This window comes from Girardinichthys multiradiatus, chromosome 22 (assembly GCF_021462225.1).
Source record: "Girardinichthys multiradiatus isolate DD_20200921_A chromosome 22, DD_fGirMul_XY1, whole genome shotgun sequence".
NCBI lineage: Eukaryota > Metazoa > Chordata > Actinopteri > Cyprinodontiformes > Goodeidae > Girardinichthys > Girardinichthys multiradiatus.
The window spans coordinates 7,028,958-7,047,139 of NC_061814.1; the positions used below are offsets into that span (position 1 = coordinate 7,028,958).

An 18,182-nucleotide genomic window follows, 5' to 3' on the forward strand; every position below is an offset into this window, starting at 1 on the left:
GATGGCTGTAAGGTCAATGACTTGATGCAACCAATGACAAATGACTTATTACAACTGGCATTACATAATCAACCGGCTTTGATTAGACTGTATTATAATTAGGATTAAATTAGATATGAATGAATTGGATTAATATGAAAAGAATTTGGACCAGATTGGATTCTATATCACTTCATATAAATTAAACCTGTCTGTGAAGAGCTTTGTTGTACTTTTACACTTTATAAATAAATAACCTTAAAAACCAGTTTCTTTCAGAGACTGGAGCTGTTTGTGAATCATTAACAGAACCTGAGGTTTCTCTCCCTATCAGAACCCCTCCTCTCCACTCCCTCTTAAAGTCAAAGAGACTCACTGTATTTTTTAATCATATTTATGCTGAGAAAGATTTTCTTTTTTTTTTTAAATATGTTAATCCAAACTTTACAAGATTTTATGAAGATTTTTTCACTTCAGCTCCTCTTGATTTTTTTTTTTTGCCTTTGACAGTTTAACTCATTTATTCATTTTAGTGTGTTGTGCTTGTCGTTACATACTGACAGTCATTTGTATACAGATCTGTGTGTCTCAAGTTTATAACAGAGGACATATTTAGCTTCTCGAAGAATTTTTTATGAAAAAAATGTCAATCAGCCTTGGATACGCATGCGCGACGAGGCGGACAGGATGGGGGCGTGGCTTTTATGGATTTCGCGCGAAAATTCTTTTCTTCTTCCTTCGAAGCGTGATCATATCCGGAGCGGTGCTGTTTATATGTATTCGGGATCTGGTCCCACGGTGTTTGGTTTTGCAGCGGCAGCAGCAGCAGCAGCATGTCTCAGGTTCGGGTCACGAACTTCTTCGGTCAGAAGAAGAAGGGAATCCGGGGAGCAGCGAAGGAGGCAGGAAAGCAGCCCAGCGGTGGCGTTAGAGGCTCTTCAGCCTCTGAAGACTATGCTCTCTGCTCCTCCGCGGTCCATGAGGAGTTTGTCCGGGTTATCGACGAGGCAGTGGGGCTGATTAACGACGGGGAGTCTGTATCTACCAAACCCAGCAAAGACCTGTCCAGTCCCCGGACTCCCAAGAGGAGCTCGGCCGATGCTGGGTTTGATCTCGGGGCTGCGGTGTTTTTAGCCAAAAAGAGACGGAAAGCCGGAGGGATCAGACAGGCCGAGGCGAACACATCTGAGAAAACATCAAGGACAGCCAGGAAGAAGCTTGTCCTCCATGATGAGACACCACAGGTAAGTAGGACGCAGCTCTGCTCTGAAAGCACCATCAGCTCCATCATCTGTGCTGTTTACGTCTGATCAACGTGTTTGTTTGGGTTTTCCTGGACAGAATATCACTTTTCCGACATTAGTTTTAGATCATCCAAACGAAATCGGTTCTAGGCAGTGATGTTATGGTGTGAGACTGGGAATGATGGAAAACCTTTAAACTTATTTTTTTGCTCCCTCGTTTTTTTCTTGACCCAAAGAAACCAGATCACATTGGTGCTGTCCTGAAATCTGTGAGGTTTTATTTCAGTAAATAAAGGTTTATACACAGACCTGCAGTCAGGCAAAGTTGCATCAATTCTCACAGTGTTGTGGAATTTTCTTATCAAAGTGGGTAGAAGTTGACTCATAACAAGAGAAAATCCGGACTTTGTCTTATAAGTTTTATTCAAAGGCATTCAGCGTTTGAAGACCCTGACACTGAGGTTAGTCAGTGAAACAGAGCCCCGAACAGAAATCACAAACAGTATTTATACCAAAAATGAGGGTGTTATCTCAACTTCAAAGAGTTTTAGAAATATGGCCCCTAGACCCTCCCCGGGTCAGAGTTAACAAAGTTATTTATGAGGGCACCCATCTACCTTCCCTTGAAATATACACTTCAGGAAGTGTTAACCATAAAACTCTCCAGCATTTGAATTTAGAGTCCATCTGCTCTAAATAACAGAACACTAATAAAACACAGAGGTCAGAGGTGAGAGGTAGATGGAAGGTCACCTGTGGGTGATAAAAGACAGAATCAAATGAGAGAGGTGAAGGGAATATCAGAGCACTTTGAAAGAATTTTCCATTACACTCCTTTCTTCTGATTACAAGATAATCACATAACCAAAAGAAAATTCTACAAAACCATCACCCAAGGAAAAATGACCTCCACCAACCGGTTATCTGGAAAGAAAGTAGCTAGAGCATAAGTAGTATCAATAGGAACTGGTACCAAAAATGGTTGATCATTAATAGCACGTGAAATCAAACAACAAACATAACAACAATCATTTCTTATCTTCCTCACGGTTTGATGCATCAGTTGCCACCAGACATTATCAGCATGATCATAGTAGTCAGAAAAGTGATGGATCTCTCTTCGAATCAGCTGATGAGTATTATTAACACAATTCCTCAAATTAGCCTTACATTGTCTTTGCTGCACCTTTTCCCAAATGAACACAAGAGTTATAAAAATACTTGAAATACCAATCATTAGCATCAGAACAGACCATCTTCCATTTAACTGCATCGTGACCTTGAAGTGGAATGTCCTTTCTTCTGGTACTGAAAGCAAACAGTTTTTTTTTAAAGAAAACAAATTATAAACACAACTTAAAAAACAAAAAATCCTGCTGTCTCTCCTGAGTGGCTTCAAGCTGCCCTGTTACCAGTCTGGTACAGGTGGGCGGTCGTTGGAAGCTCCTCTAGAAATATATTTAGAAACAGGAACTCTAACCTGCTGGAAGTTAGGCTTCCATAGTCCAACTAAACAACGGTGGAAATGAACACATTCAAATTTGTAATAATACCATAATGATAAATATCAAGCAATAAACATAAAAGTTAGATAAAAGCATCCGAGATATCCTCCTCAGAGTCAGTCTCGCTGTCAAAGTGGGAGGAAAGAATCTCTCACTGTGGTGTGTGTACAGTGAGGCAAATTACCTTATGATTTCTAACTTTCAGGCAATGCGATGGCCTTAAGTAGATTCTGAAATAACGTTGCACTGCCCAAGGGATTATTGTGCCCTTGTAAGAACAGTGTTCTTCAACCACCTGTTCAATCACTCGCCAGTGATCAGCTTACAGTTCTTTATCTTGTGGTGGTCCGCTGATGATCCAGTTGGAAGATGACTTGTGTCCTGGAAGCCAGATGAAGCTGGAGGAGCTGGAGCTTTCCTGCAGCTTTCCTGCAGCTTTCCTGGGTGTCTAGTAGGATCTGATATGGGCCATTCCAGCACCTGGACTTCCTGTGTTTTCTCCTAAATTCTCTGACCAGAATCCAGTCGCCAGGAATAAAGAACTGGAGGGTGGAAGTGGCTGTTTCTGGTAATGCAGCCTTCACCGTCTGTGAAACTTGAGAAAACACAGTGGACAGGTTTTGACAGTAAAACAACATCCTATCTTCACACAAAGATGTGGAAGAAAATTATCTTGGCAATATCCCCATGTCCAAATTAGCAGACCTGCCACACAGCACTTCAAAAGGACTGAGATTTGCCTGTGTCATTTTTCTCAATCTCACATAAGTGAGAACAATAGGTAGAGCCTTCACAACACTTGGCTAATTTTCAATTCAAAGTCCCATTCTCAAACCTAAGTGCTTAACTACATGAACTTCATCAAAACATCCAACAAAATCCAAATAATTGATCTTCTGACTTCACCTGATATACTAGCAATGACCATCAGCTAAATATTCTGAATATCAAAAATGTGACATGATGTTTGAGGAAGGTCTGATTACAGGTCAACATTTCATAGTTTCAGAATACCCACAAAGAATTTCAAAAATGGTCTAATCTGTGGAGATATAAAATTTCACAAAAGAATCAACACCATAATTTCAGAGAGGTTTTCAGAATGTGGTCTTAGGGAGCTATGCACCATTTATATAAACAAAGTACAACGTCTCTCTCGCATTGTCTCTAAGTCTTCACTGGAGGTATGAACTACCCTTTTTCCCATGAGTGCTAAAACGTTTGGAACCCCATGTTACTTTATTCTGACATTCCCCTCTTCTGACGCAGGGTCCAACCCATGCGACAATCCAGCAAAAAGTTTGTACAAAAATGTTTTAGTAACCAAGATCACATAACCTAGAACCAAAGAAATGAATTCTGACATAACTATGTGTCACTATGAATTTAACGAAAGCAACATAAAGAAAATCCAGATGTTTTTAACTGCAATTCAGTTCCATCAACAACTAAACACAAACTTTAGTTATTCACGTCATCAATGTCTCACTTAGAAATTAGTCACATATCATCCTAATTTGTCTTGTACAAAGATGAGTATTAGATTAATGGACATCCAATGTAATTTGGATGAATAAACCCTACAAATTGAATCCAATAAATAATTCCCACCAAGTATAAAGGCATGACTCTGATTCTTTATCAAAAATATATTCCTTACTTTTGGCATATCTTGAATTGTCAGCTAGCTTAATGGCACCAGGGAAACTTTCAATCTAATAAATCACCAATGATTCTGCATGCAAAACTAATTCTTCAAACTAGTTTAAACTATTTCATCAACCTTTTAATAATAAAACACATAAATCTAAAAGTCATGCTACATCCTTAATCATTATACAAAAAAAACATGTTATTAAGGCAACAATCAATACAAGCATTTTGATTCTATTGTCTCTTAAACAGTGTTAAAACTCAGGAAGGGAGGTGCTGAGCGTTACCATGACAGCAAAGGCATGAACCAATCTAGTAGGTGGGCGGAGTCAGGCAGAACTAACCTCTGATTGACAGCCTATGGGCGGACCCACAGTTTCTTCATCCCATCCCACATTAGTGTAACTTAAACTGCAAAGCTATTAACATGCACCTACCTCAGAAACAAGCTGCTTCTTAACTCTCCTGAAAACTCAAAGTTTAATCAATCTGAGATTTAGAAACATTATTCCAAACATGGATTATTGTTTCATGCAACATATAATCAAACATTCATACCAACAAAACAAAGACAAAACATCAGAGACAGACAAATGGCCAAATTTGAAGCTTCAAGAAATCAAAGAAATTTTTAACAATCTCTTTTCAGAATATGTTTTCTCAGCCATATCTTTTAATGCTATAATTGATCAATTTTGTTATGACAATCGTCAGGATCCTTTTTAAAAATGAGTGCACATAGTCCAAAGATATCTCAGTGTATTTAGAAGCACAGCAACAGTTTTCTCTTAAATGAATCCAAATTTACTGATGCTGAAACCTTTTGCTAATTCTTTGTACTGTAACTCTGTAATAATAACTACAATCCTGAGAGTTATTGTTATAGTTCTCTTTTTGTTTGGCTCAATTTGATCGCAGCTGCATTGCAGAATTTCAAGTTAAATGCAAAGAAGTATTTTTTATTTAATTCAATTCAAATTCAAAGATACTTTATTGATCCCCGAGGGGAAATTAGAAAAGTCAGCGTTGACATTTTCATGTTATACCCAAATAAAACAAAACTGCAGTGTCTGACTTAATCATAAATTAAGATAAGAAGCTTGTCTCCAAACTGAACTTTTTCCCACATAGTGTTTCAAAAAGAACAAACATCATTTTCTTTAATTTGGCTATTTAAATTTTGAGAGTTGGGGAGAACTTATTACTAGAACCCCTCTTTTACAATCCAAATGGTGATAAATGTTCCAATATTTTATCTCTTAGTAATCTGAAATTACCTTGTGTACCTTTGTACTCCTATGTATTCCTTTAATCTTTAAACCCTAAGAAATCAAACAAGGAGACTTGAGTTTGAGCCGACCATCCTCTTACTGTTAAGAGAGCCTTTATTTCTTTTCTTTTCCTAAAATAAAGGATTTTACTTGTCTTGATTCTGTTATAAAAATCCTAACCTTGGTTCCAAAACTAAACTCTTCAACCCCAATCTGTGTTCCCCAGAGTAGAAATTTTGAGTATTATTGCATTTCAAAGTCACCAAAATGACTGGAACTCATCATTGACTTAGATCTATTTTAATAGGTAATCGGTCTACCTTTAATTAAGTATTATAATTTCATGGACCCAAAATCTATGGCTTACAGGCTTCAGGAGTCCAGGAACCACAAGTTGAGTACTACTGCATTGAACAATGGTGTTAACTTTCGGCAGAGATTGAAGGATTGGCTAAATATATTGTTTCTGCTTGGACCATAATCAGATTTAAAATTATTAGTTCACAGCTCCTAATTTACCTCAGATCATATTTGCTCCTAACCCAGTTCATAAGAAGCTTCAGACAAACATTATGCTAAAAAGCCAAAAACAGAAAATACAGATCTGTTTTAAAATAAAGAAAAAGCATCCTTAAAAACTTGATACTGTGGTGGAAAATAACTCCACGGTTCTGAAGGCCTTTTCATGCAGTCTTTTAGGAAGCATGAGATTAGTTTAATTTTTGTGTGGTACCACTGTCCAATCAGATTCTTTCTAAATAACCCAATTTTTTCATACTCATTTTAAAGGTTTGTTTTACCAAGGAAAATGTGTTTAACAAAACCAATTACTCTCAAAAGTTTTAAAAGTTTTTAGCTGGTGATATCTTAGAAAACAACAAGTGTTTTAATATTTCTATGCAACACAGAACTGATTAGGTGTCCTTTCCTTCTCCAAAGGGAGAAAAAAGAACCTGCAGAACCAAACCTTTCATAGTTTTTTGTCAGGACCTGATATAAGGTACAGTGTAAATCAACACGCTGCATGAATCAGAAGAGGGAAGAAAAAAAACACTAATATAACCTCTTCCCAGCAGCTGCTGTGAAAAACAATGAATTTGTACTTTCCATAAGCGTCAGTTAGCACTTGCGGACAAAAAACTGCACCAAACTGTAAATACTGTGTCAGAAACTGTATGAAGACCATCTGCAGTAGAACTAAGCCTGTTTTAATGAGGTCTCTACCCATTAGATTTATGGAATACAAAATCTGACAACAGAAAATAATATCTGAAGGAGAAACCCATCAGGTTTTACGCATGCGCTGGGTTTTAAAAATGCTCCTTCATGAGATCTGTCCTGAGAATAACATAGAAACACATGGTTACTGCTGAGTTTTGGAGATGTTGTAACTTCCTCTGCTTTTAATAACTTTTAATAACTAGAATAATTGACCCTGAATATTCCACGACGAAAGAGAACTTGCTTCTCTGAAAGAATTAACCGGAAAGTATCAAATGTACTAAGTTATCACCCTTTTAAAGATACTTTTCTAACCCTAAAATAATATTTTAACCCGCTATATCTGTCAACGTCAAGCAAGCGTCACATGAGCAGCGGTTAATAAGCGTTCTTCATTGCAGAAAATAGGAAAAGATTTATGCAAATGTGTGTGTGTTTGTACGTTACCCCCATCAGTTTCTAAATCACTCCAGAGTCAGACTGTCAGGCACACAGTCCTCTATCAGTCCAAAAAACAACCAGGCCCTTCCCCGGTCTGTTGGTGAGACATTCACTCATTCTTTGTCCACGTTAACTTCTCCAGGAGGGAGAAAGAAGAAACTTTGCTCCGGTTTCTCTTCTGCCCGCATAAGATGCTTTCAATATAAATCCAGTGTATCACTCTTCTGGCTCTTGCAAACAGCATGGATTGTTGTCCATCTCAGAGGGTCCAGACTTCTTCTGAGTTTCGTTTTTTTTTTCTTGTAGAAAGTCACACTGCGATTTTCAACATGCAGGAAGGCAGATCTCTCTCTTTCAGGCCGTACTGGAGAAGCGTCTCTGGCGGAGTAGCCATGGAGAAGGGCAGGTTTCTAAAATTCAGACTCAAAAACGCAGATGTTGAACTCAAATCCCATATATGTGTGTATTTGTGTGTGAGAGAGGCAGAAGAAAAAGTTTAGTATAGGTTCAGATTTTGCACAAAGAAATATTATCAGTCAGTCAGTCAGTTGTCCACCTGCCTGTCACTTCCATTCCACAACATGAACTATACTCCTTTCTAAAACAACTTTCTTTTCGCATCTCTAATGTCCCTTTTCACTTTTACCTTCTTTTCCGACTGATCGCAATATTTAAGACAAACAAAACTTCCTTCAGGAAAGTTTTAACTCTTTAACCCCTTAATTGATGCACTCTGTGCTTTTTAATCTTTTCTTATGTTTTTTTTTATTTTTCCATCAACTGTTTTACTTGAAACTTTTTAAACTATTTCACTTATTTACACTCAAACTTCCACGCTGTGAAAAACCAAACTTATCTTCCAAATTAAAGCACATTTAACACAATCATCCCCACTTTTTCCTTTCATTATTTTATAAATCAGAGTCTGAAGAAGGAGACACCCCTGATGCCTCAAGGTTCCGGAACCATTTTTTTTTTTTTTTTACCTGTTCAGCGGCACGTCTGCCCACTGGCTTTTCTCCTTTATGAGGTGTAGAAAATTGCTAAAAACCACCCGCAAAACCCTGTGTTTTGCTTTATCCCATCGTTACCAATGAGAACCTCCCTGCAATTCCTTTTGCAGGGTAACCGGGCCCTCAGCTGATGTCCTCCCTCTCGCAACTCTGGAACCTAATTAATTAGTTAGGAGATGATGGTTAATGTGTAATAAAAATAATAATATACATTATATCATACAGAGCAACTTCTCACCCAGATATATTTGAAGACAAATAGTTCGGATCTAACCAGCCAGAAGCCGCAGGCGGACATGAGGACTCCCCTCCGTAATATAGAAGTGGACTGAGAACAACTCTCAGGCTGGCCAGGCGTCCGTGGCCCCCTCCTGCGGTCTCCCCTGGCACGTTAGATCCTGTTCGTGACGCTAAAATTGTTGTGGAATTTTCTTATCAAAGTGGGTAGAAGTTGACTCATAACAAGAGAAAATCCGGACTTTGTCTTATAAGTTTTATTCAAAGACATTCAGCGTATGAAGACCCTGACACTGAGGTTAGTCAGTGAAACAGAGCCCCGAACAGAAATCACAAACAGTATTTATACCAAAAATGAGGGTGTTATCTCAACTTCAAAGAGTTTTAGAAATATGGCCCCTAGACCCTCCCCGGGTCAGAGTTAACAAAGTTATTTATGAGGGCACCCATCTACCTTCCCTTGAAATATACACTTCAGGAAGTGTTAACCATAAAACTCTCCAGCATTTGAATTTAGAGTCCATCTGCTCTAAATAACAGAACACTAATAAAACACAGAGGTGAGAGGTAGATGGAAGGTCACCTGTGGGTGATAAAAGACAGAATCAAATGAGAGAGGTGAAGGGAATATCAGAGCACTTTGAAATAATTTTCCATTACAACAGTTAATTCTTTTATTAATTAGAAACATTTGGTATTAGTAATAATTTGAGTTTGTTTGGTTCATCTCAGCAGGATCTCTTCAGGAATTTTTGTATGTAGTCACTACAGGTCCTTCTCAAAATATTAGCATATTGTGATAAAGTTCATTATTTTCCATAATGTCATGATGAAAATTTAACATTCATATATTTTAGATTCATTGCACACTAACTGAAATATTTCAGGTATTTTATTGTCTTAATACGGATGATTTTGACATACAGATCATGAAAACCCAAAATTCCTATCTCACAAAATTAGCATATTTCATCCGACCAATAAAAGAAAAGTGTTTTTAATACGAAAAACGTCAACCTTCAAATAATCATGTACAGTTATGCACTCAATACTTAGTCGGGAATCCTTTTGCAGAAATGACTGCTTCAATGCGGCGTGGCATGGAGGCAATCAGCCTGTGGCACTGCTGAGGTCTTATGGAGGCCCAGGATGCTTCGATAGTGGCCTTTAGCTCATCCAGAGTGTTGGATCTTGAGTCTCTCAACGTTCTCTTCACAATTTCCCACAGATTCTCTATGGGGTTCAGGTCAGGAGAGTTGGCAGGCCAATTGAGCACAGTGATACCATGGTCAGTAAACCATTTACCAGTGGTTTTGGCACTGTGAGCAGGTGCCAGGTCGTGCTGAAAAATGAAATCTTCATCTCCATAAAGCTTTTCAGTAGATGGAAGCATGAAGTGCTCCAAAATCTCCTGATAGCTAGCTGCATTGACCCTGCCCTTGATAAAACACAGTGGACCAACACCAGCAGCTGACACGGCACCCCAGACCATCACTGACTGTGGGTACTTGACACTGGACTTCTGGCATTTTGGCATTTCCTTCTCCCCAGTCTTCCTCCAGATTCTGGCACCTTGATTTCCGAATGACATGCAGAATTTGCTTTCATCCGAAAAAGTACTTTGGACTACTGAGCAACAGTCCATTGCTGCTTCTCTGTAGCCCAGGTCAGGCGCTTCTGCCGCTGTTTCTGGTTCAAAAGTGGCTTGACCTGGGGATTGTGGCACCTGTAGCCCATTTCCTGCACACGCCTGTGCACGGTGGCTCTGGATGTTTCTACTCCAGACTCAGTCCACTGCTTCCGCAGGTCCCCCAAGGTCTGGAATCGGCCCTTCTCCACAATCTTCCTCAGGGTCCGGTCACCTCTTCTCGTTGTGCAGCGTTTTCTGCCACACTTTTTCCTTCCCACAGACTTCCACCTGAGGTGCCTTGATACAGCACTCTGGGAACAGCCTATTCGTTCAGAAATTTCTTTCTGTGTCTTACCCTCTTGCTTGAGGGTGTCAATAGTGGCCTTCTGGACAGCTGTCAGGTCGGCAGTCTTACCCATGATTGGGGTTTTGAGTGATGAACCAGGCTGGGAGTTTTAAAGGCCTCAGAAATCTTTTGCAGGTGTTTAGAATTAACTCGTTGATTCAGATGATTAGGTTCATAGCTCGTTTAGAGACCCTTTTAATGATATGCTAATTTTGTGATATAGGAATTTTGGGTTTTCATGAGCTGTATGCCAAAATCATCTGTATTAAGACAATAAAAGACCTGAAATATTTCAGTTAGTATTCAATGAATCTAAAATATATGAATGTTAAATTTTCATCATGACATTATGGAAAATAATGAACTTTATCACAATATGCTAATATTTTGAGAAGGACCTGTATATTCTCATAACCTTTGCAGCACAGCAGGGGCTGCAGACCAGTCTTAGAGCTGACCATGCACCCATGATGGCAGTAAATAAAAGCTGACCCAGAAGCCAGTTTTCTCTGGCTCGGCTCTGATCAGGGATCAGTAGGTCACATTCTGAATCACCTGTTTTGATTTTCTGTTTATTCTGTCCATAAGACCTGCGCTGTCACAATTTTGAGTCTACAAACACCAGCCAACAACATGTAGTTAGAAGCACTTGAGTTCAAGAAATCAGCTAAAGGGTTCTGACACATGCTTTACTGCAGAACTGGGGGATTATATTGTAATTCCTTGCCTTTCTGTTGGACTCCAGTCTGCTGCCTCTATCAAAGAAGCTGCAGCACATTTTTATTTTTTATGGTTCTCAGCCAGGCAGACCCCAGAGAAAACAAGCTGTTGTTGACAAGGAAACCCAGACAAAACCTTTGTAAGAAGCACTGCTCATGTCTGACATGACAGCTTTGTCTTTTGTTAGTTCTGTTTATTCAGCATACAGCAGTTGGCAGCACCATCAAAAAAGGGAATCTGGTTTCAGAATGAATGAAAAACGCAGGACTTACAGGAGCATCCAGGTCCCATCTCTAGAGAAGCTTTCTTGTGGGTTCTGATTGGTTCGCTCCATGACCCCTCTGTATGTTGGACCAATTTATCATCTAGCCAATAAATGTAGACCATATTTGCCCTTTTAGAGAAAGGGTCTGTTTTAAGCATATTGGCCCAATGAGGCAGATCTGGGATCAGCACAGTGTGGCTGTGCAGACAGGTTCAGCAGGAACAGAGAGGCTGGTCAGAGTTGATGGGACGATGGATGGAGCTCAATCCCAGACAACCCTGGAAGAAAACCTCTTAGATGCTGCAGAAAACTTGAGACGGAGGTGGAGCTTCACCTTCAGCAGGACAACCGCCCTGAACATCCAGCCAGATATAAAGCATATTCATGTATTGGAGTGGCCCAGTCAAAGTCCAGACCAGGATTTAACTGAAAATAATGTTGCAAAATTTAAGAATTGATGTTCTCCATCCAGTCTGACTGAAACTGAGTATTCTGCGAACCTTCAGTCAGATATTCAGATCGAGTAGAGATGCACACAGTTATGAACTTTGTGTTGGTCTGTCACATTAAATCTCAATAAAGAGTGCAAGTTTGTGGTTGGAACAAGACAAGAGGTGAAATGTTGAGGTATGAATACTTCTGTCAGCAGGATTTACCATGATCTGGTTTTAGTGTTGCTAGCCACCAGAATTATTCATACCTTGTTTTCATTAAACCATCAAATTTGTTTTCTGATGCAAAAGAAGACGGGCATCTCTCTAAGGATAAAACAAAGTTAATATTGTATCCTTCTTATTTTTATCTGCGATTTCTTAAAAGGTTAGCTGTCAAATCATTTTTACCCTCTAGCTGTTGAGCAGCTTTTGTCTGGCATTTTGATGATTCATCTTTGGGGATGAGCTTTAAGTCTTTGAGGTTGAAAGGCCTATCTACCATCACTCTAATCTTTAGCTCCCTTCATAGATTCTCTATCCGACTGAAGTCAGGACTCTGACTGGACCGCTCCAAAATGTTAAAATTACTTCTAGAAGGAACCTGATGGTCACATTAAAAGGTGGCAACAGCAGCATGTCTCGGGTTCGGGTCACGAAGAAGGGAATCCGAGGAGCAGCGAAGGAGGCAGGAAAGCAGCCCAGCGGTGGCGTTAGAGGCTCTTCAGCCTCTGAAGACTATGCTCTCTGCTCCTCCGCGGTCCATGAGGAGTTTGTCCGGGTTATCGACGAGGCAGTGGGGCTGATTAATGACGGGGAGTCTGTATCTACCAAACCCAGCAAAGACCTGTCCAGTCCCCGGATTCCCAAGAGGAGCTCGGCCGATGCTGGGTTTGATCTCGGGGCTGCGGTGTTTTTAGCCAAAAAGAGACGGAAAGCCGGAGGGATCAGACAGGCCGAGGCGAACACATCTGAGAAAACATCAAGGACAGTCAGGAAGAAGCTTGTCCTCCATGATGAGACACCACAGGTAAGTAGGACGCAGCTCTGCTCTGAAAGCACCATCAGCTCCATCATCTGTGCTGTTTACGTCTGATCAACGTGTTTGTTTGGGTTTTCCTGGACAGAATATCACTTTTCCGACATTAGTTTTAGATCATCCAAACGAAATCGGTTCTAGGCAGTGACGTTATGGTGTGAGACTGGGAATGATGGAAAACCTTTAATCTTATTCTGGCAGTGACGTTATGGTGTGAGACTGGGAATGATGGAAAACCTTTAATCTTATTCTGGCTCGGCTCTGATCAGGGATCAGTAGGTCACATTCTGAATCACCTGTTTTGTTTTTCTGTTTATTCAGTCCATAAGACCTGCGCTTCCACCATTTTGATGGATTGATGATACATCTTTGGGGATGAGCTTTAAGTCTTTGAGGTTGAAAGGCCTACCTACCATCACTCTAATCTTTAGCTCCCTTCATAGATTCTCTATCCGACTGAAGTCAGGATTCTGACTGGATCGCTCCAAAATGTTAAAATTACTTCTAGAAGGAACCTGATGGTCACATTAAAAGATGGCTTTAATTGTTAATCTGCCAGGGGTGTGAATAATTTTGGGCTAGGTCATATGTGACTTTGAAGAAGACGTGTAGACGTGAACCGACCACCTGACCTTTATCTCACTGTAAATTGTTTAACAGGCTCTTTGTAAGGAGGACATCACAGCGCTCAAGTCTCGCCTTGAGAGGATCAAAAAACAAGCAGAGGACATTGCCAGCCCCACTTCTTCAGCTCCTCTTTCCACACCCCCTGCTTCCTCCTCTCCAGCTGCCTCCAACAATGCAGCCCTGCCTGTTCCTACAGCCAACGGGCCCTCCACCACGGAGGCTAGGCCTCCCAGGTTCTCTGTGGCTCGGGCCAAAGAGCTGGCAGCTAAAGCCCAGAGGATGAAGGAAGAGAGGGAAGCAGGCGAGATCAAGCCGGCTGAGAATCCAGACAGGTTAGTTAATTCAGCCATAAACAATATGAACTCTGTTTACAACATGGTGCTTAATCCAGTATGTCTCCTTTGTTTCTCTCCTCCTTAATTAGTACTGAAAAGCCAGCATATCAGCGGTATCACACCCTCGCCCAGGCCATGCCCCCGGGCCTGTCCCTGCCTTACCACTACAAGATACTAGCTGAGATGTTCAGGAGCATGGACACAGTGGTGGCCATGTTGTACAACCGTTCTGAGACGGCCACCTTCGCCAAGGTCAAGCAGGGAGTTCAGGACATGATGCACAAGTAGGTGGTGGATAGATCCTGCTCAGGGTCTGCTGAGCAGGATGTTTTATCGTGTTACTGTAAGGTTTGGGGAAGCTGATTGGCTGCTAAAGGTCTGATTGTTTTTCTTCCAGGAGATTTGAGGAGAGCCACGTTGGTCAGATAAAGACTGTGTTTCCTGAAGCATACACCTTCAAACAGGAGAAGAACATTCCAACGTTCAACCGCAACATCTCAAAGGGAAGCTACCAGCTCACATTGGAGCCTGTCCTCAGCTCTGGTTAGTTTAATTTACTTCGTCTCCTGGGATTTTACAGCACACACATTTATCCCAGTACTATCTGATCATATAGATGGATTTATATACAAGTGATTTATAGAAGGAAGCCCAGTTGACTGAGGCATTGATTCTGCAGCAATCCCTCCTCCTAAGCAAGCATGCGGTGCCTGTGGGGAGAAACCTTCCACTGAACCAGGCTCAATGGATGAGGAAAAAGAGTAAACAGGGTTAATGGCATTGGCTTTGTGCAGAAAATCCGAGCCAACTGGATCTTCTATGGAAAGAAAAGACAGAAGCAGCTTAACATTTTATTTATTCACCTTTTTGGAGGTTCTATGCATTCATGATCTTTCAGCCTTAAACGTTTAACAAAGGCTTAAAATGTGTCCCACAGTTGTGTTAACTCCTGGGCTTTGTGTACATTTGCCTTCAGACCACAATGAAGCTCGACCTGTTCTCTCTGCCTCCCGTCTCCTGGAGAGAAGACACATCTTTCACCAGAACCTGATCTCTGTTGTCAAACAGCATCACAAGGTGGGTTCTGTGGTTGGTTCTGTGCAGTGTGCCTAGAATCAGTTTTTTAGGAGAGGTGCCAACCTTGGCACAGTGATGTAATGATGGCTGTTCTGTTGTTCTGGGAAACCTCTGACCTCTGTTTGAAACCTTTGCTCTCTGCAGACCTTCCTGTCCCTGTTGGTGCCTCCAGTCTCTGTTCCAGAAGACAAACTGACCCGCTGGCATCCTCGCTTTAATGTAGACACTGTTCCCGCCATCCAGGTTGGCTCGCTGCCACAGGTTCCTCACACAGAGAAATTGTCGACGGTTCAGGAGGTCCTGGAGAATGCCCGCTCGCTCATCACCCCCAAGGTGCGGTGCCAGTGGTGTCAGATGTGCAGCCCAGAGCTGTTAGATAAAGCTGTTTAGGTTGGGGAGTGTTTCAGAGCTAACCGTGACCCTGTTCATGCTGAGCTCCCACACTTCGCCACACTCTGCTCTAAATGTAACTGCTGCATTTCTTCTCTGTTGCTCAGCTGGAGAAGGCTCTGGTTTCTCTGGCCCGAAACACAGAAGACAAGGATGGGGAAGGTACCAAACCAATATGTTCACAGAATCCAACAGTTCCTCAAGCATCAATTTCTGCTGCAGCCCAGGTTCCATCTTCTCTTAAAGGGGTGCCCCAGTCCCTGCTAGACAAGGTGGGTATTGTTAGCATGGTTCTTTTGGGCTCATTGTTCAGCAGCCTTACTTCCAATTTTTCTTTTTCTTCCAACAGATTCGGGCAAAAGAGGCCCAGAAGCTGCAGGCAGCCATGACCCGAAACCCTGCTCAGGAGGAACGGCTGCTGATGATGTCCAGGCTCGGCGAGCTGGCCAGGATCCTTCGAAATGTGTTTGTTGCAGAGGCAAAAGCTGCGTTAATCATGGAGGTGGCGTGTAACCGCATGGTGGCGAGCTACAGATCAGCTCTGAGTCCAGGTTGGTTCAGTCAGGAAACAGATATCACTGATGGATCAATCAGTTCTGTGTTCAGAACCTTGCTAAAGTATTCCTACTGCTTCAGCTTTTCACTCTCTGTCTGCGGTCCCAAAAAAATTGAACTAAAGACTGGTTCATTTTAGTAGAAATGAATCTGTATGTGTTTTAATACTGATCAATAACCAACAGGACATCTGTCTCACATTCTAATGTATAAACAGGTCATTAAACCTCACTGACGAACTAATATGTGAAAGGTAACCTAACTTACTGAAGTAAGCATGTATACAAGGGAACAAATCCAAATGAACCTGTCGTAAACCTCCATCAGCTGCTGATGGCTAGACATGCAACATCCATTTGTCCAATTAACTGAATGCAACTAACAATATATGCAACCTGCACCGATAGCATGACTTTGTATGTGCCATTTCCTCACAGTTAGCTACACACACTCACACACATACACAAACAATCAGTCTGTCCCACAATCCTCCTGCCCTCGTAGTTTCTGCCCTGCAGCAAATACTGAGGGTTTAGCTGGCCGCTGTTAGCTGTGATTGGCCAGCAGCGGTTCAGCGTAGACAGGCTACAGTTGTGGTGGCGATCTGAGAAAATGTGAGAACTTTCAAGCATTATGACTTTTAACCATACACTGGGAACTGGTTGAAAAGGTTCTATTGTTTTCCAGCATTTACTCTGTATTTGTTGTCCTGAACAGAACTGATCTACTGTCCTGTCTCCTATTAAAGGTGAAATGGAGAAACACATTCGTCTCTTGGCAGAAGTGGCTCCTGATTGGCTGAGCATTCATCCCGTCAGGAAGGATTTCTACCTGAAGCTGAACAAGATGCAGGAGGTCAGCATCGTTCTGGACAAACTGAACCGCAGACTCAAAGAGGAGGGATTCTGATGAACTCTGCTGTGAAACCAGCCTCGATATTTAAACTACTAGTGTTTGTTTGGTTTATCTGCAGATTGTTGCAGTGGTGAGACTTTTTCTAAACTTCATGCTGTGTTGACCCTGCCAGGTTCTGGTGATCAACCTGTATTTGAAAATGTTGTTTTTAACCAGATTTTGGTTGTGATGTTTTTTTATGCTTCCTATAAAAGGGTAGTGTTGGTTTGCTGACTTTGTGTCCTTTAGGAATCATTTTTTAAAAGTGAACTGCTCAGCAGTGTTTAGGAATGGTGTGCCACATGTTTCTGAGTGCAGTTCATTACAGTCTGAGCCTGCTGTCATTGTCACACTGTGTGCGTTGCCAAGTGTTGTATTGCCAGTTTGTTTTACAGGACAGGTTTAAGTTCCAATTAAATGACAGTGAAATGGTCGGTGGGCCCAGTGTGTCATTTATTCCTGTAAAATTTAAATGATTTTGTCTTAACCAAATGAAAACCCAAAATCCAGTTTATCAGAAAATTAGAAGGATTGAAAATTTATAAAACCATGTTTTCTACATCCATCCATCCATCCCCAATATGTACAGGGAATGAAGCTTTAGTGTTTATTGCCTGGTCATTTGTGTAAAACTGAAAAAGCTGCAGGACTCTGTAAAAGGCACAGAATGAAAACTGCACCATGGTTGGGACAACAAACAAAAGTACTATTTTACACAGTCTCTGAGGAACTTATCAATGAAACCTTTTTAACTCTTCTTTCTGTCAAACCTTTTAAAAGGTTAATCAAACATTTCTTACACACCTTGACTGTTGTAACATTGTACCTTAGTTCAGATCAGTCATCTCTGCAGTGAAATTAATGTGTCTGGAACACTGCTGCTCCTGTTTGCAGATTGATTTCATCATTTATTGCTTACTTTTAAAGTTTAAAATAGTGACCTGGATCCCACAGGAGAACCACTAAGGGTTCTTCAGCTACTTATGGGTGATAAAGCTTTTCTTCCCCAAATTAATGGAATAGTTTACATCTCCATATATACACACTGCATCGGTGTGTACGCACACAACTATGTTCAAAACTCATCTCGGCTGAAGTTTGAAACTTTTAGATGGCACATCCTGCATCCTGTAATAAAACCATGACACCATAAAAGCTTATTCACTGTATGTTTTGGATTCTGGCTTTTGCAGATAGCCGGTGTCTTGTTTAAAGTGGAAGATTATTTCAGCTAGGAAAACTGAGTCATTAGCTTTATAAAACATTTCAACATCACACATCCTTATTGGAGTTAAATAACAAACTGTTA

General features: G+C 41.0%; 1 protein-coding gene across 3 annotated transcripts; it reads left to right on the forward strand.

Annotated features, from left to right (window-relative positions):
• Positions 1-718: 718 nt before the first annotated feature.
• Positions 719-17,307, forward strand: cdt1 (chromatin licensing and DNA replication factor 1). 3 transcript variants are annotated; one of them, XM_047350866.1, is made up of 10 exons: positions 723-881; positions 12,645-12,986; positions 13,656-13,954; positions 14,047-14,241; positions 14,355-14,500; positions 14,934-15,034; positions 15,179-15,367; positions 15,532-15,696; positions 15,774-15,975; positions 16,728-17,307. In XM_047350866.1, the coding sequence occupies exons 1-10, from the start codon at positions 813-815 to the stop codon at positions 16,886-16,888; spliced, it is 1,869 nt and encodes a 622-aa protein (XP_047206822.1). In that variant the 5' UTR covers positions 723-812; the 3' UTR covers positions 16,889-17,307. The 3 variants fall into 3 exon arrangements, with proteins under 3 accessions (XP_047206821.1, XP_047206822.1, XP_047206823.1); XM_047350867.1 differs by having other exon boundaries at positions 745-867; positions 12,631-12,986; XM_047350865.1 differs by lacking the exon at positions 12,645-12,986 and having other exon boundaries at positions 719-1,223.
• Positions 17,308-18,182: the final 875 nt, after the last annotated feature.

Excerpts from the sequence above, each read along its gene's own strand:
- cdt1 (XM_047350865.1), top strand. The coding sequence starts at position 813 with ATGTCTCAGGTTCGGGTCACGAACTTCTTCGGTCAGAAGAAGAAGGGA. Across the intron at positions 14,501-14,933 it reads GGAGCCTGTCCTCAGCTCTG|ACCACAATGAAGCTCGACCT; the intron begins GTTAGTTTAATT and ends ATTTGCCTTCAG. Across the intron at positions 15,976-16,727 it reads CAGATCAGCTCTGAGTCCAG|GTGAAATGGAGAAACACATT; the intron begins GTTGGTTCAGTC and ends CTCCTATTAAAG.